This window comes from Pleurodeles waltl, chromosome 3_1 (genome assembly GCF_031143425.1).
Source record: "Pleurodeles waltl isolate 20211129_DDA chromosome 3_1, aPleWal1.hap1.20221129, whole genome shotgun sequence".
NCBI lineage: Eukaryota > Metazoa > Chordata > Amphibia > Caudata > Salamandridae > Pleurodeles > Pleurodeles waltl.
The window spans coordinates 1,335,135,361-1,335,160,063 of record NC_090440.1 but is presented as its reverse complement, the minus strand read 5'-3'; the positions used below and the strand labels follow the sequence as shown (position 1 = coordinate 1,335,160,063).

Here is a 24,703-nt window from a genome sequence, read left to right as displayed (position 1 = left end):
AGTGGCTGACGGGGCTCCTGAAGAGGAGGCTCCCGAGCCAACTGGGGAAGACATTGCCACCCTAGGTGACTTACCTGAGCTTGCTGGCTGGCAAGTTGAGGGTGGACCCACCAGGGAGGAATTCTGCAAGGCGCAGAAAGAATGTCCCACTCTGGAAGGTTTGAGGAAACAAGCCTCAAACCAGGCAGCAGGTGACGCCTCTGGCAATCACCACCTATATTGGGAGAATTATCTCCTCTACAGTGAGCTTAAGGTTCCGGCCTTTGGGGCAGCACGTACGCTGGTAGTCCCCCAATGTTACCGAACCTTCCTACTGGGTCTGGCTCACGACATTCCCCTGGCAGGACATTTGGGGCAAGACAAGACCTTTAACAGGCTTGTCACCCACTTTTATTGGCCCAAAATGAGGACACACTCAGATAAATTCTGCAGAGCTTGTCCTACCTGCCAGGCCAGTGGTAAAGCAGGAAAAAGGGTTAAAAGCCCCCTGAATCCACTTCCTGTCGTTGGCACCCCCTTTGAAAGGGTGGGCATCGACATTGTTGGTCCCTTGGACCCCAAAACTGCCTTAGGCAACAGGTTCATCCTGGTTTTGGTGGACCATGCCACCCGTTACCCAGAGGCAATCCCTCTGAGGACCGTAACTGCACAGGTGGTGACCAGAACTCTGATGGGGATATTTACCCGTGTGGGATTCCCCAAGGAGATAGTGTCTGACAGGGGCACTAACTTCATGTCTGCATACATGAAGTCTCTGTGGGATGCGTGTGGTGTAACCTACAAGTTCACCACACCCTATCACCCCCAGTCTAATGGTCTTGTGGAGAGATTCAACAAGACCCTGAAAGGCATGATTGGTGGCCTCCCTGAGGCCATGAGGCGTAAGTGGGACGTCCTCTTACCATGCCTTCTCTTTGCTTACAGAGAGGTCCCCCAGAAGGGAGTAGGGTTCAGTCCCTTTGAGCTTCTCTATGGGTACCCTGTCAGGGGACCATTAAGCATTGTCAAGGAGGGATTGGAGAAAGCTCCAAAGGCACCCCCTCAGGACGTGGTCAGCTACATGTTGGCCCTCCGCAACCAGATGACCCGCTTCTGGAAAGAGGCCCAAAGTAACCTTGAGGCCAGTCAAGAGGTAATGAAACACTGGTATGACCAGAAGGCCACCCTGGTAGAGTTTCAACCTGGAGACAAAGTGTGGGTAATGGAGCCAGTAGAGCCTAGAGCTCTCCAGGACCGCTGGTCTGGCCCATTTGAAATCAAGGAGTGGAAAGGGGAGGCCACTTATCTAGTGGACCTCCAAACCCCTAGGAATCCCCTAAGGGTGCTCCATGTGAACCTACTGAAGGCTCATTTTGAGAGGTCGGAGATCAACATGCTTCTGGTCACAGATGAAGAAACGGAAGAGGAGAGTGAACCTCTCCCCGACCTCCTCTCTGCCCAGGAAGGTGATGGGTCAGTAAGCGGGGTCATTCTTTCTGACTCCCTGACTCTAAACCAGAAAGGGGACTGCTATGAGCTGTTGGAGCAGTTCTCCCCCCTGTTCTCCCTTACTCCTGGACTGACCCACCTCTGTGTTCATGATATTGACACCGGTGACAGTCTCCCTGTGAAGAACAAAATTTACAGGTTGTCGGATAAGGTGAAGGCCAGCATCAAGGAGGAGGTCTCCAAGATGTTGACTCTAGGGGTTATCGAGAAGTCCAGTAGTCCCTGGGCCAGCCCAGTGGTGTTGGTCCCTAAGGCTACTGCCCCGGGTGCGAAGCCAGAACTCCGGTTCTGTGTGGACTACCGGGGTCTCAACTCAGTCACACGGACTGATGCTCACCCCATCCCCCGAGCTGATGAGCTCGTGGACAGGCTAAGCGCTGCCAAGTTCCTGAGTACATTTGATCTTACTTCAGGGTACTGGCAGATCGCCCTGACTGAGGGGGCTAAGGAAAGGTCCGCATTTTCAACCCCTGATGGCCATTACCAGTTCCGGGTGATGCCGTTTGGACTGAAAAATGCCCCGCTACCTTCCAACGGTTGGTTAACGGGGTCCTAGCTGGCAAGGATGCCTTCTGTGCAGCCTACCTGGATGACATAGCTGTCTACAGTTCCAGCTGGGAGGAACACCTGCTTCACCTCAAGGAGGTGCTTCAGGCCCTGCAACAGGCAGGCCTGACCATCAAGGCTAGTAAGTGCCAGATTGGGCAGGGTTCCGTGGTGTACTTGGGACACCTGGTGGGTGGTGGCAAGGTGCAGCCACTCCAGGCCAAGATTGAAACTATCAAGGCCTGGCAACCACCACGAACGCAGACTGAGGTGAGAGCCTATTTAGGCCTCACCGGATACTACCGCAGGTTTGTCAAGGGCTATGGTACCATTGTGTCACCCTTGACAGAACTCACTTCCAAGAAACAACCTAGGTTGGTGAATTGGACAGAGGCTTGTCAGAAAGCCTTTGACGCCCTGAAGGAAGCCATGTGCACGGCCCCTGTGCTCAAGGCCCCTGACTACTCCCAGGAATTTATCGTGCAGACAGACGCTTCAGAGCATGGCATAGGGGCAGTCCTAGTACAGCTAAATGAGGAGGGCCGAGATCAACCGGTAGTCTTTATTAGCAGAAGGCTATTACCACGGGAACAGAGGTGGAGTGCTATTGAGAGAGAAGCTTTTGCTGTGGTCTGGGCACTGAAGAAGCTAAGACCCTACCTGTTTGGGACTCACTTCCGGGTTCAGACAGACCACAGGCCCCTCAGATGGCTCATGCAGATGAGGGGTGAGAATCCAAAACTCTTGAGGTGGTCCATTTCCCTACAGGGGATGGACTTTACGGTGGAACATCGCCCAGGGGTTGACCACGCCAATGCTGATGGTCTCTCCAGGTACTTCCGCCTTAGCGATGAGAGCTCCCAGGAGATCGGGTAGCTCTCCCCACTTTCAGCTGGGGGGGACACATGTTAGACCTGACAGCCTTGGGATAGTCACCCCTAACTTTTTGCCTGCCTCCCTCCACTTTTTGGACACTGTTTTTGCTGGTTTTTAGACTCTGCGCACTTTACCACTGCTAACCAGTGCTAAAGTGCATGTGCTCTCGCCCTTAAAACATGGTAACCTTGAATCATACCTGATTAGACTATTAATTTACTTATAAGTCCCTAGTAAAGTGCACTTCATGTGCATAGGGCTGGTAAGTTAAATGCTACTAGTGGGCCTGCAGCACTGGTTGTGCCACCCACTTAAGTAGCCCCTTTTTCCTTTTCTCAGGCCTGCCATTGCAAGGCCTGTGTGTGCAGTTTCACTGCCACCTCGACTTGGCATTTAAAAGTACTTGCCAAGCCTAGAACTCCCCTTTTTCTACATATAAGTCACCCTTAATGTGTGCCCTAGGTAACCCCTAGAGCAGGGTGCTGTGTGGGTAAAAGGCAGGACCTGTACCTGTGTAGTTATATGTCCTGGTAGTGTAAAACTCCTAAATTCGTTTTTACACTACTGTGAGGCCTGCTCCCTTCATAGGCTAACATTGGGGCTGCACTCATACACTGTTGAAGTGGCAGCTGCTGATCTGAAAGGAGCAGGAGGGTCATATTTAGTATGGCCAGAATGGTAATACAAAATCCTGCTGACTGGTGAAGTCGGATTTAATATTACTATTCTAGAAATGCCACTTTTAGAAAGTGAGCATTTCTTTGCACTTAAATCCTTCTGTGCCTTACAATCCACGTCTGGCTGGGCTTGGTTGACAGCTCCTTGTGCATTCACTCAGACACACCCCAAACACAGGGTACTCAGCCTCACTTGCATACATCTGCATTTTGAATGGGTCTTCCTGGGCTGGGAGGGTGGAGGGCCTGCTCTCACACAAAGGACTGCCACACCCCCTACTGGGACCCTGGCAGACAGGATTGGACTGAAAGGGGACCTGGTGCACTTCTTAGCCACTCTTTGAAGTCTCCCCCACTTCAACGACACATTTGGGTATAAAACAGGGCCTCTGCCCTACCTCATCAGACACTTGCTGGAGAAGAAACCTGAACCAGAAACTACATCCTGCCAAGAAGAACTGCCTGGTTGCTCAAAGGACTCACCTGCCTGCTTTCTACAAAGGACTGCTGTCTTGCTGATGCCCTGCTGCCTTGCTGAACTCTTGTCTGGCTGTGAAAGTGCTCTCCAAGGGCTTGGATAGAGCTTGCCTCCTGTTCCCTGAAGTCTCAGGACCAAAAAGACTTCTCTCTTTTACTTGGACGCTCCGTGCGCCGAAAATTTCGACGCACAGCTTGTTTCGCGGTGAGAAAAACGCCGCACTCCGACGCTGATCGACGCAACGCTCTTGGGATGATCGAAGATCCGACGCACGGCCTCGCAAGGACGACGCCGCCCGACCTCTAGAGGAGAAATCGACGCGACGCCTGCCGTGAGATCGTAATTTCAACGCGCAGCCCCGCAGATCGAAGTCTAGAGGAGAAATCGACGCGACGCCTGCTGTGAGATCGTAATTTCGACGCGCAGCCCCGCAGACCGACGCGCAGCCGGAGAACAAGCAGGAAAATCCACGCACAGACCCGGGACATCTGGTAATCCCCGCGATCCACAGAAAGTGACTGTCCGCGCGCCGGAAAACGACGCCCGACTTCCCCGCGTGGAAAATAACGACGCAAGTCCGTGTGTGCTGGGGAGAAATCGACGCACACACCCTTTTTCCACGCACCTCTTCTCTTGTGGCCCTCTGAGGAGATTTTTCCACTCCCAACCAGGTACTTGTGCTTGAAAGAGACTTTGTTTATATTCTAAAGACTTTAAGACACTTTTTATATCACTTTTCCGTGATAGTTCTACAATTTTCCATTGCAACTTTATTCTTTTTGACCTACAATTATCCTGATAAATATTATATATTTTTCTAAACACTGTGTGGTGTATTTTTGTGGTGCTATATGGTGGTATTGTATGATTTATTGCACAAATACTTTACACATTGCCTTCTAAGTTAAGCCTGACTGCTCGTGCCAAGCTACCCGAGGGTGGGCACAGGATAATCTTGGATTGTGTGTGACTTACCCTGACTAGAGTGAGGGCTTTTGCTTGGACAGGGGGTAACCTGACTGCCAACCAAAAACCCCATTTCTAACAGTTAGTATAAGCTCATTGAACGTAACATAAACATTTTGATCATCATTATTAGTTTGCGTATACATTGGTGGCCACTCTTCGTGGTCACAATTCAAGGGCACGTCTAAGCAAAATTGCTATTATTATAGTTTCTATGCGGCATCATCACAGCTTAATTCATAAACATTTCATGCTAATATAGATTATATAAACTACGCTCTCTCACAACTACACTGAATTCCAGTCCACCAAAGAATTGTTTTCAAGACAGTTGTCGTTATTCCTTGGGCAGTATTTCATCTTTTCCCAGCCTTGATATTTTACTGGCACAAAACCTCTCATAACCTTACGTCAAACCCTGTTCAGTATTCCCAGAAGTGAAACTGTCACTTTTGGCAAGTGTGATATTTCCATCACTTCTACAGGGAAGAGGAACACTCTGCGTGTGTCCTTGCATTCTCAGTCATCTCTTACTGACTTTAGAAAACATTTTGTAGGAAGCTGGGTTGCCCAGTAGAGGAAACGTTAGCCTCTGTGCAAAAGTAACTCCTAGTTGTGCAAAAACGGTATCTCTGAAATTGCCTCATCTACCTCCTGGTAGCTCTGGACAGAGATGGAAAGCAGCTTTAGAGTGTGTGTGTTAAGGGTTAACAGTACTAGCACAACACATGCATCAGGAAACCACTCAGTAAACTTCAAGATCATTTTAGTAAAATTAAAAAGTATTTAATTACCAAAATAATACCAAAGTGACAAAAAGTGCATCAGTCACTGAAAAATGATAGCTTCTTAAGGTGTTTGTTCCATTCCACATGACTTATCCATTCTGCAAGGACGTTCAATGAAAATGCTTGCTCATTTCTCCCAGGTGGCCACTGGTGGCTTTTTTCACTTTAGTCACACAGTGCGACTCTTTGCTCCAGGCTGGCTCTATCCTTCAGTCAGGCCATAGGGCCTGCATGCAAGTCATTTGTCATCTGAAGGCAGGCACTGTTCCCACCTTCTACACTTCTCAGAATTGCTGTAGTGGTGCCTCTGGCCTGCATCCCCATAGTAGTCAGTCACTCTGGTCTTTTTAAGTCTGCCTAAACCAGTCAATGGCACCCTCTCCTCCTCTCCTCTTCTCTGCTCCCAACCCAGTTCTTGGTGTTGACTCCAAAGTCTTCAGGAGTCTCCTCCTTCCGGTTACCAAAGGTAGCTTTGTCACTCACTTTCCAGTTCCAAAAACGAATCTCCACCAAGTCCAGGTAAAAAAAAGAGTCCTTAGTTGTTAATTAATGGTTGTTCAGTTGATCCAACTGGGAAACAATCTTGACAAAGAACCTTTTTATAGAATAAAACATACAAGTCTTGGTCAAGGAAGGTCACGCTCCCACGCCCTGTATAACCAATTTCGATCTGCTCCCAATACCTTTACATTCAAATCTATCTGTGGGCCAGAATGTCTGTCTCTTTAAACTTTAACTGTGATGCAGTCTGAATTCCGCAGCTATTCAGCCTCACGGTCTGTGTATTTTGGAGGTTCTCAAGCAAACAGGCAGCATGCCTGTCCCCAGTCCAAAACTAAGCTTTTCAGTGAAACCCTTTCTGATATAGCAGAGGTGGGGAGGCACACCTTCTTCTAATTCCCCATACCTATAATATACAACAGTCTCCCTAACAGTAAGGATCTGACTATGTCAATGCTCAGTTCTAGCTTTTTGAATGTTTACATTAATAACATAAAAAAACTGGGATGCCCATTTACATTGGTTTCCTCCCATTGAATACCATGACTGATCTTGCATAACCTGGTTTACTGACCTCTGATACTAGGCTGCAGTGGAAGACCATCCCTCCTCCTTTCCTCTTCTGCAGAACCATCAGAGGTCGAGCAAAGGCAATATAGCCCATCTGAAGATATCTTCTGCAAAGAACCAGCAGGTTGTACACCTGTGGCTGAGAAATTAAATACAGTCAATTTAAACACCACAAACGAAACACAGACACTGAGAAACCAATTAGTGGCTTCTCAGTATGCAGAGTCAAAATTGCAGTAATGAGTAGCAAAGAAAAAGGACTGGAACAGTGGATTCCCTACTCATTTAATGTTATTTTTTATTTCCAAAATAAGCCTGCAACTCTACTGCTGTGAACAGAATTGAGGTTACTCCAGCACATGAAGCTTCAGTGGACTTGTGCTTTATAACCAACGATAGCAACAGTGTTTGATAGTTTTACCCTCGTTCTGAAGCTCCGCTGCCTTCCCGTTTGTTAAGCTCATCCCACCTGCAGGTGGCATCCCAATGCATAGATTGGTTTCCCGTCTTGTAAGTCCAGCCGATAATTTGTAGTCTGATCTGCTCAACCAATATCGCAGAACAACTGTGAGCCTCCAAGACTAATTGCTTCTCCTGTCTTCATGGCCAGCATGCATTGAGGATTTCTCCTGTGCTCCAATACTCCCTTTGGCCTGTACCTCCCAAGGGTGGTCATACAGCCACATCTGTGTTGCTGATGATAAAGTCCTTCCACCCTGATGGATCCTTATATTAGTGGTAGATTTTGTTCTCCCGGGACTACGACATCCTCCTGACACTATTGCCTTCTTTCTGTCCTATTTGCTGTTCTCTGCATGGCCTGTCCCTGGTACCACAGGTGACAGTGGTGCTCATATTGCTCATAACTATAGATTTCTGATACTTTACTGACTCCTGATATTTTTTATTTATTTATTTTTATTTTTTCCCTCCTTCCCAGCTTTTGCCAACATCTTAAGAATAGACAGTTTCTGTTTTTCTCCTGATTTGATCATGTACAATCCTCACGACTGGGGTGTGGAGAAACCCGAACCCTGAAGAGTCGGGCCTTGAGCTGTTTCCTGAAAGTGGCATACGGACTCTGGTTCTTGAGGGTTTCAGGCTGAGTTAGCTCTTTAAAACAGTTAAATATATTTTGGGAAGGTTTTGTTTGAGACGTTTTGATCTGAATTTCATTATGTAATAAAACCCAGGGCCTCTAGGTACATATGTCCAGTAGCAGTGTCTGCTTGGTGCATGCAGGATTTTGCAATGCAGCCATTGAGGGATCTAATGTGATGTCACCCTTACTGAGTAATCGGGTGAGTTATGGGTGTCTTGCATCCTAATGTTTACTTCAGCCAAGACGGCTTTCAGTGGCACGAGTAAATTGGGTTGTCCAGTACAGGACACAATTCCAGGTTTGATTCCAGCTTTTCATTTACTTGTAAGTTGGCTGAAAATGTCATGTTAGGTCTGTCACTTGATGCATCCGTTTTTATGCTTACGTTGGGGTGCGTTCAAAGGACTGACTTTTATTCCTACAGTAATGTTAGCGCGTCAGCCCTTATAAACAAGGGGGACGAGAATAGGCAGATGAACCTTTTGACTCACTTCGAGGTTTTCCCACCATATATCCCTTACCAATACAAATCAATAAAATTAACAATCAATAACATTAGGAGTCAGTGATTTTCTCTCACCATGACCTTGCAGTCAAAAATAGCCACACCTTTATGTAAAAGTTAGGATGTTTATTTCCCTAATTAACAATGCTAATGTCACATAACTTAATCTCAAAATCAATTGATAAACATATAAAAACAATACTGGCTGTCCAAAGTGGCGAAAGACTCGCAATCAAGGCTTGAGCTACTACACATTCTAAGGTTACAGTGCAAATTAATAGCAAGAATAACTGTGCAAATTAGATTACATACATTTAGATTCAGCATAGAAAAGACATCAACTGTTATTGCATGTAGGGAACTTCATCAGTGAGAACACTAACTAACACCAGATTAGAATAGCATGTTTGGGCTTTATGCAAAACAATTTACTCAACACAAATTTGGAAAAACATCTAACTATGGCTCTATCAAAATAGCGGTTGGTACCTAGAAACAAAAGCAAATAGAGATAGCATTCAGTAATGTCATTGTATACTTGTCCTCGATAAGGTTCAGCAAGCTGTCACAGTCTTCGACAGCAGGACATCAGTTCGGTCAGCTAGGCATCAGGATTCAGCATCAAAGTTCAGAGCTCAAAGTCTCTTTTAAGCAGTAAAGTCAAGCACGTCCCTTCTCAAGGCGTCAAGAAAATAATGGAGGAAATGATTCTCTCCTCTCTGTGCAGTTGGCTAAGTTAGATTTCCAAAAACTACTTCCCACATCCCAATTGGTCAGGGGATCGCATGTTCATACTTTGTCCAATGAAACTAAAAGTTCAAATCTATAATTTTAATAGTACATGGTTCACATGTCAACGATTGGTTCCTCTTCTCACGCTCTCGTCACCAGGATCGTCAGGTAATAATATTGTTGCAGCTTATACTCTAGTCAGTGCATTAATTGTTTTCTCCTGGGAAAGTCAGTCTTACACACGTTACATTAAACATTGTTGCACTAGCAAGTACAGCATCTTCTAGCAAGCAGTTTCTCATGAGAAAGATCTTCAGCTATGAGCACATGGACAGTACAGTGGAAAATCACAATTTAATTCTCTAAGCATCGATTTTATTAAATATCTAAGCAATGCAGCTTGACATGAGGCCGTGCAACTAGGCCAAGCCCTCGCTAAGTTAAGGCCTACAATTAATAAAGTTAATACATAATGCATAACCCTTAATATGACATATTACTACATTAATCAAACATAAGTTCAACATTTCATATTACTAAGCCATTAATAAGTACACTTCGTGAACATTGGCGGCCACGCTGGTGGGCGCACCTTCAAATGCATGCAGTATTTTTGTCTATGTTAATACATGTTCGATGGCATGTGTAGCTGCAGATACACATGTTGTGCATAGCCCGCCATCTGGTGTTGGGTCGGAGTGTTACAAGTTGTTTTTCTTCGAAGAAGTCTTTCGAGTCACGAGACCGAGGGACTCCTCCTCTTTTGCTTCCATTGCGCATGGGCGTCGACTCCATCTTCGATTTTTTTCTTTCCGCCATCGGGTTCGGACGTGTTCCTTTTCGCTCCGGGTTTCGGAACGGAAAGATAGTTAAAAATTTGGAAAATTACGTCGGTATTGTTGCGTTCGGGATCGGGTTAGATAGAATCGACACCGAATCGAATTGTGAAGAGCTCCGGTAGCCCTTCGGGGTAATTTCGATCCCCCGTCGGGGCCTGGTCGGCCGGACCGCGTGTAACATCGAGGCTGATGGAACGGACCCCGTTCCGATTCTGTCCTAAATGCCACAACAAATACCCATATACAGACCAACATTTGGTCTGTAACCTGTGCCTGTCGCCCGAGCACAAGGAAGAAACTTGTGAGGCCTGTCGTGCGTTTCGATCCCGAAAAACGCTCCGTGACCGGCGAGCCAGAAGATTACAGATGGCGTCCACGCCGACAGGACACCGAGAGTTCGAGGAACAAGGAGAAGAAGAGGAAGCCTTCTCTATCCATGAATCGGACTCGGAGGAATTCGACGTCCAAGAAACAGTGAGTAAGACGTCAAAGCCAGCACACAAGAAAACAGACAAGGCCCAGGGGACGCCACTGCCAACAGGCCATGGCTCAACCCATAAAGTCGGTGACCGCCCATCGGCACCGAAAAAGGCCGAACTAGTGCCGAGATCGTCCGACTCGGGTCGAGACACAGGCACGCAGCAATCTCGGGACCGAGAAAGTGCTGCCGAAAAAGATCGACGCCGAGACAGCGGAGCCGAAGCTGCTCGACGCAGAGACAGCAGCACCGAGGAGGATCGACGCTGAGAAATTTCGACTCCAAAAAAGAGAAAAGTCGCCTCGGAGCCGAAAACGAGTAAGGACATAGTTTCGGTGCCGAAACGACCGGCAACCGAGCCAACTACCAGCTCATATTCAGAGGAGCAATCACTGTCCTCTCAAATGCGCAAACATAGATTCGAGGAAGAGTTACAGACCACTGAAGTAGACCACACTCAAAAGCGGATCTTCATACAGAGTGGAACAGGGAAGATCAGCACCCTTCCCCCTATTAGGAGAAAAAGGAGACTTGAGTTCCAAACACAGGAACAAGCACCACAAACAAAAGTGGTGAAGAAGGTAACTCCGCCACCCTCTCCTCCACCTGTAACTCACATATCACCGGCACAGACTCCGTCACACTCACCGGCTCACACCACCATGAGCCAAGATGACCAGGACGCTTGGGACCTATACGACGCCCCAGTGTCAGACAACAGTCCGGAGGCGTATCCTACCAAGCCCTCACCACCAGAGGACAGCACAGCGTATTCACAGGTGGTAGCTAGGGCAGCAGAGTTCCATAACGTGTCGCTACACTCGGAACCTGTCGAGGATGACTTCCTTTTCAACACCCTCTCCTCCACCCATAGCACCTACCAGAGCCTGCCTATGCTCCCAGGAATGCTAAGGAACGCAAAGCAAATCTTCAAAGAGCCTGTCAAGAGTAGAGCAATAACACCAAGGGTGGAAAAAAAATATAAAGCACCGCCCACAGACCCTGCTTTCATCACCTCACAACTGCCACCAGATTCAGTTGTAGTAGGGGCAGCTCGCAAGAGAGCCAACTCTCACACAGGCGATGCACCACCTCCGGATAAAGAAAGCCGCAAGTTCGACGCAGCCGGAAAAAGGGTCGCAGTACAAGCTGCAAAACCAGTGGCGCATCGCTAACTCTCAAGCGCTCCTAGCGCGATATGACAGAGCCCATTGGGACGAGATGCAGCACCTCATCGAGCATCTACCCAAAGATTTACAAAAAAGAGCGAAACAGGTGGTTGAGGAGGGACAAAACATCTCCAATAACCAAATACGCTCCTCTATGGATGCAGCGGACACAGCTGCAAGAACAATTAACACAGCAGTAACCATAAGAAGGCACGCGTGGTTACGAACATCTGGCTTTAAACCGGAGATACAGCAAGCGGTGCTCAATATGCCATTCAATGAGCAACAATTGTTCGGACCTGAAGTGGACACGGCAATTGAGAAGCTAAAAAAGGACACTGACACTGCCAAGGCCATGGGCGCACTCTATTCCCCGCAGGGCAGAGGCACTTTCGGCACCTTCCGCAAAACAACCTTCAGAGGGGGGTTTCGGGGTCAGGCCACACAAGCCAGTACCTCACATTCAACACCGTCTACCTACCAGGGACAGTACCAAAGGGGAGGCTTTCGGGGCCAGTACAGAGGAGGACAATTCCCTAGAAACAGGGGAAAATTTCAAAGCCCCAAAACACCTGCAACCAAACAGTGACTCACAGGTCACTCATCCCCTCCGCACAACACCAGTGGGGGGAAGAATAAGTCAGTATTACCAATCTTGGGAGCAAATAACAACAGACACTTGGGTCTTAGCAATTATCCAACATGGTTATTGCATAGAATTTCTCCAAATCCCTCCAAATATACCACCAAAAACACAGAATATATCAAAACAGCATTCAGACCTTCTGGAAATAGAAGTTCAAGCATTACTGCAAAAGAACGCAATAGAACTGGTACCAGGTACACAAATAAACACAGGAGTTTACTCACTGTACTTTCTAATACCAAAAAAGGACAAAACACTGAGACCAATCCTAGATCTCAGAACACTAAACACCTACATCAAATCAGAACACTTTCACATGGTCACGCTACAAGAAGTGTTACCATTGCTAAAGCAACAAGACTACATGACAACCTTAGATCTCAAAGACGCGTATTTCCACATACCGGTACATCCCTCGCACAGGAAATACCTAAGGTTCGTATTCAAAGGAATACATTACCAATTCAAAGTATTGCCGTTCGGTATAACAACCGCACCAAGAGTCTTTACAAAATGCCTAGCAGTAGTAGCTGCACACAGTATTCCCGTATCTAGACGATTGGCTAATCAAGACCAACTCACTGACAAAGTGTTCACACCACACAGATCAGGTCATACAAACCCTCTACAAACTCGGTTTCTCCGTCAACTATGCAAAATCACACATTCTGCCGTGCAAAGTACAGCAATACCTAGGAGCAACAATAGACACAACAAGGGGAATAGCCACTCCAAGTCCACAAAGGGTTCAAAATTTCCTAAAAGTTATACAAACCATGTATCCAACACAAAAAATACAGGCAAAGATGGTATTACAACTCCTAGGCATGATGACCTCATGCATAGCCATTGTCCCGAACGCAAGACTGCACATGAGGCCCTTACAACAGTGCCTAGCATCACAATGGTCACAAGCACAGGGTCACCTTCTAGATCTGGTGTTGATAGACCGCCAAACATACATCTCGCTTCTATGGTGGAACAGTATAAATTTAAACAAGGGGCGGCCTTTCCAAGACCCAGTGCCACAATACGTAATAACAACAGATGCTTCCATGACAGGGTGGGGAGCACACCTCAATCAACACAGCATCCAAGGACAATAAGACGTACATCAAACAAAGCTGCATATAAATCACCTCGAACTGCTAGCAGTTTTCCTAGCGTTAAAAGCATTCCAACCCATCATAACCCACAAGTACATTCTTGTCAAAACGGACAACATGACAACAATGTATTATCTAAACAAACAGGGGGGGACACACTCGACACAGCTGTGCCTCCTGGCACAAAAAATATGGCAATGGGCAATTCACAACCACATTCGCCTAATAGCACAGTTTATTCCAGGGATCCAGAATCAACTGGCAGACAATCTCTCTCGAGATCACCAACAGGTCCACGAATGGGAAATTCACCCCCAAATTCTAAACACTTACTTCAAAATTTGGGGAACACCTCAAATAGACTTATTTGCAACAAAGGAGAACGCAAAATGCCAAAACTTCGCATCCAGATACCCACACAGGCAGTCTCAAGGCAATGCCCTATGGATGAACTGGTCAGGGATATTTGCGTACGCTTTTCCCCCTCTCCCTCTCCTTCCATATCTAGTAAACAAATTGAGTCAAAACAAACTCAAACTCATACTGATAGCACCAACATGGGCAAGGCAACCTTGGTACACAACACTGCTAGACCTATCAGTAGTACCCCACGTCAAGTTACCCAACAGGCCAGATCTGTTAACACAACACAAACAACAGATCAGGCATCCAAACCCAGCATCGCTGAATCTAGCAATCTGGCTCCTGAAATCCTAGAATTCGGACACCTAAACCTCACCCAAGAATGTATGGAAGTCATAAAGCAAGCTAGAAGACCATCCACTAGACACTGCTATGCAAGCAAATGGAAAAGGTTTGTTTGCTACTGCCATTATAATCAAATTCAACCATTACACGCATCTCCAAAGGATGTAGTGGGTTACTTACTACACTTACAAAAATCGAACCTGGCCTTCTCTTCCATTAAAATACACCTCGCAGCAATATCTGCATACCTGCAGATTACCCATTCAACTTCACTATTTAGGATACCTGTCATTAAAGCGTTTATGGAAGGCCTCAAAAGAATTATACCACCAAGGACACCACCCGTTCCTTCATGGAACCTCAACATCGTCTTAACAAGACTCATGGGTCCACCTTTTGAACCCATGCATTCTTGCGAAATACAATTCCTAACCTGGAAAGTTGCATTTCTCATCGCCATCACATCTCTAAGAAGAGTAAGTGAAATTCAGGCGTTTACAATACAAGAACCTTTTATCCAAATACACAAAAATAAGGTAGTCCTAAGAACCAATCCTAAATTTCTACCAAAGGTTATTTCACCGTTCCACTTAAATCAAACGGTATAACTACCAGTGTTCTTCCCACAGCCAGACTCGGTAGCTGAAAGGGCACTACATACATCAGACATCAGAAGAGCACTAATGTACTACATTGACAGAACAAAAGAAATCAGGAAAACAAAACAACTGTTTATTGCATTCCAAAAACCTCATACAGGAAACCCAATATCAAAACAGGGTATAGCCAGATGGATAGTTAAGTGCATCCAAATCTGCTACCTTAAAGCAAAAAGGGAGCTGCCCATTACACCAAGGGCACACTCAACCCGAAAGAAAGGCGCTAGCATGGCCTTCCTAGGGAATATTCCAATGCACGAGATATGTAAGGCAGCCACATGGTCTACGCCTCACACATTTACTAAGCACTACTGTGTAGACGTGCTATCCGCACAACAAGCCACAGTAGGTCAAGCCGTACTAAGAACTTTATTTCAAACTACTTCCACTCCTACAGGCTGAGCCACCGCTTTTGGGGAGATAACTGCTTACTAGTCTATGCACAACATGTGTATCTGCAGCTACACATGCCATCGAACTTAAGATGTCACTTACCCAGTGTACATCTGTTCGTGGCATTAGTCGCTGCAGATTCACATGTGCCCACCCGCCTCCCCGGGAGCCTGTAGCCGTTTGGAAGTTATCTTCAACTTTGTACATTTGTAAATATATTACTTAAACCTTAATTGGTACATACTTATTCACTCCATTGCATGGGCACTATTACTAACACACACAACTCCTACCTCAGCCTCTGCGGGGAAAACAATCGAAGATGGAGTCGACGCCCATGCGCAATGGAAGAGGAGGAGTCCCTCGGTCTCGTGACTCGAAAGACTTCTTCGAAGAAAAACAACTTGTAACACTCTGACAACACCAGATGGCAGGCTATGCACAACATGTGAATCTGCAGCGACTAATGCCACGAACAGATGTACACTGGGTAAGTGACATTTTCATTTCTAGGCAAATCCAACACTCGGAATACATGAATATTAATTATTAAACTCATTAATAACTCAGCGGTAACAGAAGCATTTAGATTATTTGGTGATTTCATCCAAAAAATATGTTGCTACGTTTTAGGGTCATCACCTATTTTGAGGTCTTTATCATTATGGACACTTTTAGGTTGGTTAGGCATTTTTTGGGAGAACATTGGTACAGGGATACATTTATTTAATGTATTGCAGTTGCATTTATATTCCACTTCCTACCTCTTACAAGTCACAACAGCTCATTTGAAGCCAGATAGCACACTTCTCCATTCAATTGCTATATATAGCAGAATGTGTTTCTGCTATCGGAAGCGTTTGTGTTGCTTCTGAAGATGTGCATGTGAAAGCAATTTTTGCACCACAAAACAAACACCTAGTAAAGAGGTTGTAGACTGATGATTCGTGGGGCTTTTTGTGTTTCTTTCCCTCCAGGTAAGCACTAATTTGAAGTGTACGGAGGGAGAGGATGCTTAAGCATTAGATGACAGGGTATGGTGTGCGAATGCACTGTGGCCTATGTTGGAAGACTTTTGGTATAGTGCATATATCGTGGAGACTGCTCAAACTGGGTCGCAACAAGCAGGCGTTCGGAAAAAAAAGTGTGAGACTAGACAGCCATGCATGACTATATTTACCAACTTTGTAACACAGTCTAAAAAACATATTACATATTGAAGGTTTTGAATTGCTCAGAGGTGTAGGGTGTTATCAATCAATCAATCAATCAATATATTTGTAAAGCGCACTACGTACCCGTTAGGGTTTCAAGGCGCTGGGGGGGGGGGTGGATGCGCAAGTTATCCTTGGGAGGGGTAGTCTTTCATCAGTTACATGGGTGTAGAAACTAGGGGGTGGAGGGGTACTGGGTGTGATTGTGGTATATAGCCCTCCATATGTTTAAACGGGGCCCAATGGATAGGAAATGGGATGGTTCTGGGTTTTTTTGGACTGTCCAGTAAAAAAAAAAAGAGAAGGGGCGTATTCATACGTGCGTGTGCCAAACAATTATTAGAGGAGCAAATGCTGTCCTGACTACATTTTAAGAGTAAATAATGTTGTATTTTTTTTAATTAATTTGCAAACAAACATTTGTTGAATCAAAAATGTCTTACATTTGTTTTTTCAGTATTCCTTCTCTAGGTTAATTAACCTAAATGGGGGAAAAGTTTCATTTCTGTTTCATTAAAATACAGGTAAATAAATTGGATAATACATTGGGGATTACACCCACTTAGAAAACTGAAAAAACGAACTGCAGTTGAGAAATTGCACACACGTTCATCTTTCTGTGTCTTACCCAATACCCTGTGCACACCCAACAAGGAAATATTTACTTTTCAATTACAAAAAAAGTTAACTTATGGAAAACATGAACAAACGCGTGAAACCGGGTTTTACTTCTGGAATATGCAACCATTGTTGGAGACACTTTGTGTTTTACAGAACTTTATCATAAAAAAGAAGTACACAAACAAACCCAGTTGCATTCCTCGTATCCATGCCGCTGTGGATTTCAAAAACATGTCCAACTTGTCTATTTGAATGTGGGAGGCAATGGGTTGTCCCTTAAACTCCCTTAAAAGGGTTGCTTGTGAAGACCGGGGTAAAATCCTTGCTTTCCCATGTGGTCCAGTTTTGTGATCAGGACCGACCTGCAAGAGTTCTTTTTGATAGCTCTGGGCTTCCATCTCTCCAGACTTTCGGGATGCTGGTCTGTGGTCGTCGGCATGACCAGTATTGTCGTAAGTGGATCCGTGAGCACATTTACAGTGTGATAAGGCTGGTGCGAGCCAAACCTTTAAATGAAATCTACTAATTTTACCAGATGACTCCCTATACGCATTCATTTATCAAATTAATTGTTATAGTAATTCAGGTTAGCCTTAACTGAACTAATTGGACTAGAGTTTTAGATTAGAGGCTTGAAAAACAAAACTCTAGACTCCAGTAAACTGCCTATAACAGTATGATGTAGTTATAGGGCAACCCTACAAATATATTAAACAACAGTGAAAGGAGTGTGTTTCCAGCTATAATTATACTGGGTTAAGTGCTCACTGCAGACAGTTTAAATTCCAGCGCAGTCAACCCAGCCTTTCGTCCTTTCAGCACCAGTAAACTGAGTACTAGTTGAGTACTAGTAATGTGAAGAAAGGTAATCTTTTTATTTACAACACTTACAATTGGCAAAAACTGCTGTATTTAGCACAATACAGAAACCCCAGTATTAATGGCCGTAGAATGGTGACAAGCTGCCTGTATCTCAGCCTCTTAGTTTTGATGCGTCGGGTTCTAACATGATGGTTTGTATGGAACACACCCTTCTAATGGCACCTGACTTCTGGAGTGCTACTGCAGTCGGGGGTCATAAGGTTAATTACACAGTAGGGTCTGGAAAGCTCTCCATGTAGCATCATTGGGAGTAGAGTTGAACCACATCAGAACGGCTGCCTTACACCTTGGCTCTAAATAATATCAGGCGGATGCGCAAAGAAGCAACAGTCCTCTCTGAGGTAAAAATAAGCTATTGTAAAAAACGAAAGCTGGGAATGGATTAATGGATATTCTTTTTGATGGCAAAAAGACTCCTCTTAATAAAAACGCGATTTACCCTGTTAAAGTACATAACGTCTGGAATTAACTGTATAGTTTAATAGAAACTGCAGTCCAATCCAGTTATTTTCCCAGTGCTTTAAATGGGCCGGCACTGTCTGGTACTGAGTACCAGCACTTTTTTATTTTGAGAGGGAGAGTACCGGCACATCTCAAGAAAAACGTAATACTTTTAATTGGAGAGTACCGGCACTTCTCGGAAACAAGCAGGTACTCTGGCACAGAGTACCTGCACTTTAATTTTTCCATTTCAAGCACCACCTAACACTAACAGATTGTTTCTTAGCAGGATCAAGGGGTGAATGTTTTGGCATAGGAGAGCTCTTAGTATATTGTTTTTTAAATATTTTTATCTAGATTTTCAGCCATCCAGCATGGTAGCTCTATAATTAACAGTAATGATGTGCTCATGTCAATACAACTAAATAATTTTCAGCACCATCAGCATCAGCTAAGAACTGTGTTTACATTTTGTATGTAGAGAAAGCATTACCACGTTTCATGTCTATACCACCTCCCCTTACGCTTCCAGTGTACTCCTCTTCTTCTTTTGGTACAGTCATTGGTAGTCAGTGCTCCTCTTCCATTCTATGATTTTGTGTACCGTGATGCAGAAGCCCGATATCCTCTGTTACGGCTCATCTGAGCATTCAGGGATGTCACCAAGCAGCATACACCTCATTCAATCACCTCCTCCTTTCGGTTCGCCCACTCGTTCAGATCCTTGCTTGGTAGATTGTTAGATAGGAGTCGAGCATTTGGGTGAAATTGGAGATGATGAGCTCTACAACAGCTTTTGTCATGGTCATCTACAAAAGCCTACTAACACATGTTGTACCTGTCTTCTGCTGTCTGTTATCAGTGTTCCTATGATGTTAAGGGTTGATGTCACTTCTCCAAATGCTGCAGTGTGCACTGAAGAACTGGACAACACATTCTAAAGTATGCACTTTGCACTTGGGTCTTATGGGCCCCTCGTTTCATGGAGCCACCATTACAACAACCCCATGCCTGGAGGCCTGATCATGAACAGTCACAAAGGCAAGGCAAGAATTAGGCAGCCTGCCAGACATACATTAGAGGAATAGCAACAGAGGCACCAGTCTTGACAGTTTGCCACACATGCTTGTAGTCAAACTGGTTCAACCAGCAGTCCTGCAACCCAATCCTACTGCCAGGGGAGCACTACTGGGGCTCTTTGCACTAGGCAGCCTGCGTTCGTGCTGCAGATGTATTGCCATGATAAAAAAGAAGGTCTGACATGTTCATTTGTGATGCATCTAACACAGCAACACCTGTGTGGTGCCAAATACTTTTTCACTCACCAACATACCTGTTCTGTTAATTACAAGTTGTAACTTGAGTGAGAAATCAATAAGTACCCCACAGGCTTTTTGGCCCCTAGCCCCACAAATGCTTTTGACATGCCTGCTTAATGCATGAGGGAATGGTCTGTAAAACTGAAACGGAGAAGCAGCAACCGCTAGGCCAACTCAAGTCCTGGGTAATGTTCTGTCCCGCCCTACCATCAACACTACCCTGTTACCCCACCACTGAAGCAATCAAGATCAGCAACAGTAGCATGAGGCCCAGCTTATCCACAATGCCACCATTCTCCAGCTCATTCTAGTCGAGTGAGCCACAGTAGCCTTACAGGCCCAGCAGCACCAGCATGCGCCATCCTAGAGCCGTACAAAGATAGTGCTCTCTACAGACTCCCCACAGAAACCTCAGCGAGGATGCGATATTGAAGAAGCACCTGTAGTGTTATCAGCTTGAACCAGTGTGATAGCGACAGCAGCCATGCAGCTAAGATAAAAAAGCTCTTCAATATTCATTCTAATCAGGCTACAAGAGCAACCCTTAAACCCGTGGGAACCCAGGAAAGTAGCAATCTTAAGGCAAAAACGGTTCTCATTGGTATCATTTAGCAAAATGATTTTTAGATGAAAAAGATTAAGTAGCCTATGTGCTTTATAGCATGTAAATTAAATGACACAAGACTACCTTACTTAAGATTAATAGTTATAAATATGTGTAAAAATTAAGCAACATACACAAGAAGTCACCATTTTATATTACAGCACAGTGCAATGTGTCCCCAGTTACAAAGCCAAACGGATACACAAAGCAGGGGTTAAAATTAGGCTAATCTGGGATTAACAACCAACTCAAAAATTTCTCTAGATATTCCATATTGCAATGGAGAAACTTTGTTGTATGTTACTAGGCTGCGTTCGACCCTCTGGCTTAGATACTTGGGTCACATCAGGACTAAGGGAATACTGAGGCACCCTGAAAGAAAGAATGACAAAAATAGGTTAGTAAAGGTGGGTGAGGTGATGTGGTTTATTAGGATATTTAGTACAGGACGTTACCCGATAATCCCTGGAAAACAGTGACAAGGAGTGCAAAGGCATACGGAGTGGCACGCATGCACACCTAGATGTGGAAATGAAAAGTTAAGTACTCGCTCGGGGTGCAGGCCTGTATTTGGCAAAAGATAAGGAAGTAGAGATAATGAGTCAAGATAGCAATAGAGTAAACCTGTCCATGTGCAGTTATCATGCTCCTCTTACTCACCCCTGAGGCTAAAAGCCTTTGCACGGGTCTAGGCGCAATCGGGTAGGATTGCTGAACCACTATCAATATGTGTAGAGAGGGAAAACTGTCACTCTCTGTTGTCAATTCACTCACAGGAAGGGGATAGGGGCTCACCACAATCGGCTGCAGATTACATTGTAATTCCAAGAAGTCGGGAGGAGAGCTCCAATACCGCAGCGGGCAGGAGAAAAAATGGGTGAAAGCAGGGCTGTCTGAGTAGTAGGGTACTCCATCAGAGTGAGCTTCGTCCAGGAGTGTCTTCTACCTCCCCCGCAGTCTGATTGTCCTGTTTCTACTAGCAGAGCCTTAAAGTACTTGAAAAATCTAGCCGGTTGAGTTTCCACAAGTGTTTTCTCACTGATATAGCCCTCACGCTTAGTGAGAGCTTCATATATCAGTGACTTCTCTGTGCTACTGAGTTTCGACATATAGTATCAGATTCCTACTACTGTGTCTTTTTACCTCTAGAGATCTCCAGGGCTGGTAACCTCTTAAGACTAGCAGTGTGACCTTACTCTAGTAATGCCTTCTAGCGGCATTTAGATGGAGGATAGTTTCAGCTTCCTTCAGCAGTTCATTCACAGTGCCAGTGGGCATCAGTAGTGTGCTCCTCTTCGAGCATTGCCTTCTCATTGATGTAGCATTCTGTGATTTGTGATGTAAGCATCAGATTGCTTCTGCAATACCTTTGTATTGCTAGAGGATTCCAACAGCGTGTCCTTCCTCCAATAATGCATTCTCAGCCCTTTAGTAAATCAAATGTCATCTTAATTGGACTGTACCTACACAGTGATGGAGGTCTCCAGAGGTGGGAGCTCCCTCCAGTAACAGCTTCTCACTGTTTTAAGATCCGTGGTAACTCTGCATTCCCCAACAAAGACTATTCCATTCCAGTGCATACACTTGTACACTATAACGACTTTTTCTTATTCGTTATTTTACTTCGAGCATTCAAATTACAGATTTCCTCTAAACGTGTTAGCAGACACATTCATGTTTCCATAGTAATGCCATTACCAATTTGGTGTGCATTTGTACTAACTTCTCAAGTATGTTTGTTGTCTCCACCAACTCTCTATACCTCCCGCACTCCCGAGAACTTTAGCGTCTCCTGTCTGTGATCAGCTATAATATATGTTATGGGTCCACTAAGAGTGGGTGCAGCAGCCAAAAGGAATGAGGATTATGCAGCCAGCCATGGTGTATATTCAGAGGAGAGATGACTCAGCACAGGAGTAACCCCTACAAATGGGATTTGACATGCAGCAGAGAAGCGCCTTAGAATAAGTCAGCAGGAGTTCACCCAGGAACAGCAGAAGAGTAACCATTGTCTAGTCTTGAGAAGTGTTTAGGCCTGGTCATGGTGTCATTATCTTGGGAACAGGGAAGCCTTTACTTAATTCCAGACAGTCTTCAGTTTCTTCTTTGAAAGACAGTTCCAGGCTTTTTTTGCTTGTACCTGAAATCATGATTTGTTCTTTGAGTGCAAACATGAACAGTAGTTGTCAATTCACAGAATGCAAAAGTATAGATTAAAAAATTAAGACTACTAAAATATCCACCATACATAGGGATCTCAGACCCAAACGTTTGACCTGCACCTATCCCAATTATCAAGCATTTGCTCACTAATAAATGAATCCCATTCTAAGATATATGGAAGGTGAGTTTAACTTGATTTAAGGATTTCAAACGGGTGGTCTTTTTGTAGGTGATAGGTGGGTGTCATCTACTGCTGCAGTGAATGGGAGTTTACAGCAGCAGGTGAGTAAGGGCAGCGCCTATGGCTTCAAGTGAGAGGCAGACACAGCTTGAAGCTCTTGATAAGAGGTGGTTGGAACTTAAATGTGCCAAACAGCGGGGACCGAATCAAGATATGCAGGCCTGAGGGAGAGAAGCCTAGACCTGCAGGCTAGATCGAGCAGACTATAGACCTGTAGGAAAGACTTGGTAAAGCCTTCGGCTACAGATGAGAGATGGGCGCATCTTGCAGCTATGCAGTGCTTAATTTGAGCTTGTTGTTTCCGGTGCGGGTCACCAGCACTAATTTGTGAGGGCTGGCACTTATTTTTCTGCCTCAAGCATTTTCTTTGAACAAAAGACACATGGGAAAGACAGAGGAAGAGAAAAACGAAAAAGTGTCACAAAGGGAGAAAGCTGCAAGAATGAGCTGAAGGAACAGGGTGTGGCTCTAAATGGATTAAAGAGGCCCGAGATGTCTTCAGGATTATGCTTCCTCAGTATTCCATGTTGGCACATGTCATTGCAGCAGCCAAGTGTTTAACAGGAGGGCTTTGGTCACCGGCACCTTGTTATTTACAAATTAAGCACTGCAGCTATGGCTTGTGGGAGTTTGGACTCTGCAGCTGCAGGTTGAAGAGTGTAGAACTACACCTACACACAACTGGTTGGAGCCAAGACCTTCAGGTGTGAGGTAGGCAAAGCTTGCAGCTGCAGGTTTGGTGGGTGTCATTTACAGCAGCAGGTGCTAGTTGGATAGAGCAGCAGGGGAGGGTCATTCGGAGCTTGCTGTGTCACATAGCCCACCATGCCTGCACATTGTTTGAGTTTACAGTACTTTGGCCATACTTCCATTTCCCTGGGAAATTATTACCTTTTCTTGGTGGGTTTGTTGTTTACCTTGTGTGACCACGGGCTCCTTCCCTTCATTTATGCTTTTCATATTTGGTTCCTTGCAGGAATTAGGGTGCTGGATGGGCCTTTGACGGACAGCATGGAAGCCACAGCATTTAACAAACATTACCAGATCAATGACATCTACAGCTGCAGGTGAGAGCTGGATGGAGACTGTTTCTAATGAGCAGTAGGTAGAACCTGCAGGTGAGAGGGGGACTTAGCACATCCCCAGCTGCAGGTGGGCAGTGGGCATAGCCCACACCTTCAGGTGAGTAATGGGCATAGACTACAGCTGTGCAAGGAGGCAGACAAAGTGGAACCCACAACTTCTGGTGAGAAGCTTACAGGTGCAGCTGAGAGGTGAATTGGGCAAGCCCACTTCTGCAGCTATAAGGTGGACTGAGCATGAGGGCTGGTGGTGCAGATAGTGGTGGTGTATATAAGGGAAGGTAGGTGTGGTTTTACAGAGTCTGTGGGTGGTGTATCTATTTGCCTTCTCACTAAATCTAGGTGGTCACAGATGACTTTTTTCCCATTCTCTCTTTAAGACTTGTATAGATGCCAACCCTATTTCTTGGGAGCTGTAGCAAAAAATTAGAGAAAAAAATAGAAATGTTAGGGTCTAGGCAGGGCTACTTGCAAAACAGAAATTAAGTGCATGTTAAACATTTTTACCCTAAGGGGTGGGAAGGGGGGAATAGGCTTATTCTCTATTGTGTATTTTTTGATATGCAGACTGCCACAATTGTTGTTGTTCTCTTCATTTCGGGGGAGGGGGTGTATTGGAAGATCATCTTAACTGTTTATGTTTTGGGGGGAGTGGATCTGTTAGTTCTCATTACAGTGCAGAGATACATGTGAGACTTGGGGGTTGTACCATGAGAACTTCCCCATCCGCTTAGGTAGACTGGGGGGGTTGCTTGCAGATGGGGGATTTGTACAACTGTTTAATGGCCAAGCATATGAACATAATAACATGGAATGTCAGGGGACTGAAAAATTATTCCACACGATGCAGGGGACATTCATTTCTTCAACAGCATAAGATACAGATGGCCTGTTTACAGGAAATGCACA

General features: G+C 45.3%; 1 protein-coding gene across 4 annotated transcripts in view; it reads left to right on the top strand.

Moving 5' to 3' along the window:
* Positions 1 to 24,703, top strand: part of PCSK7 (proprotein convertase subtilisin/kexin type 7) — a 188,937-nt gene that overhangs the window by 74,964 nt on the left and 89,270 nt on the right. For all 4 annotated transcript variants that reach the window (XM_069224707.1, XM_069224705.1, XM_069224706.1 and 1 more), the window contains one exon: positions 23,689 to 23,779. In XM_069224707.1, coding sequence (XP_069080808.1) covers positions 23,689 to 23,779 — 91 coding nt within the window. The remainder of the gene's footprint in view (positions 1 to 23,688; positions 23,780 to 24,703) is intronic.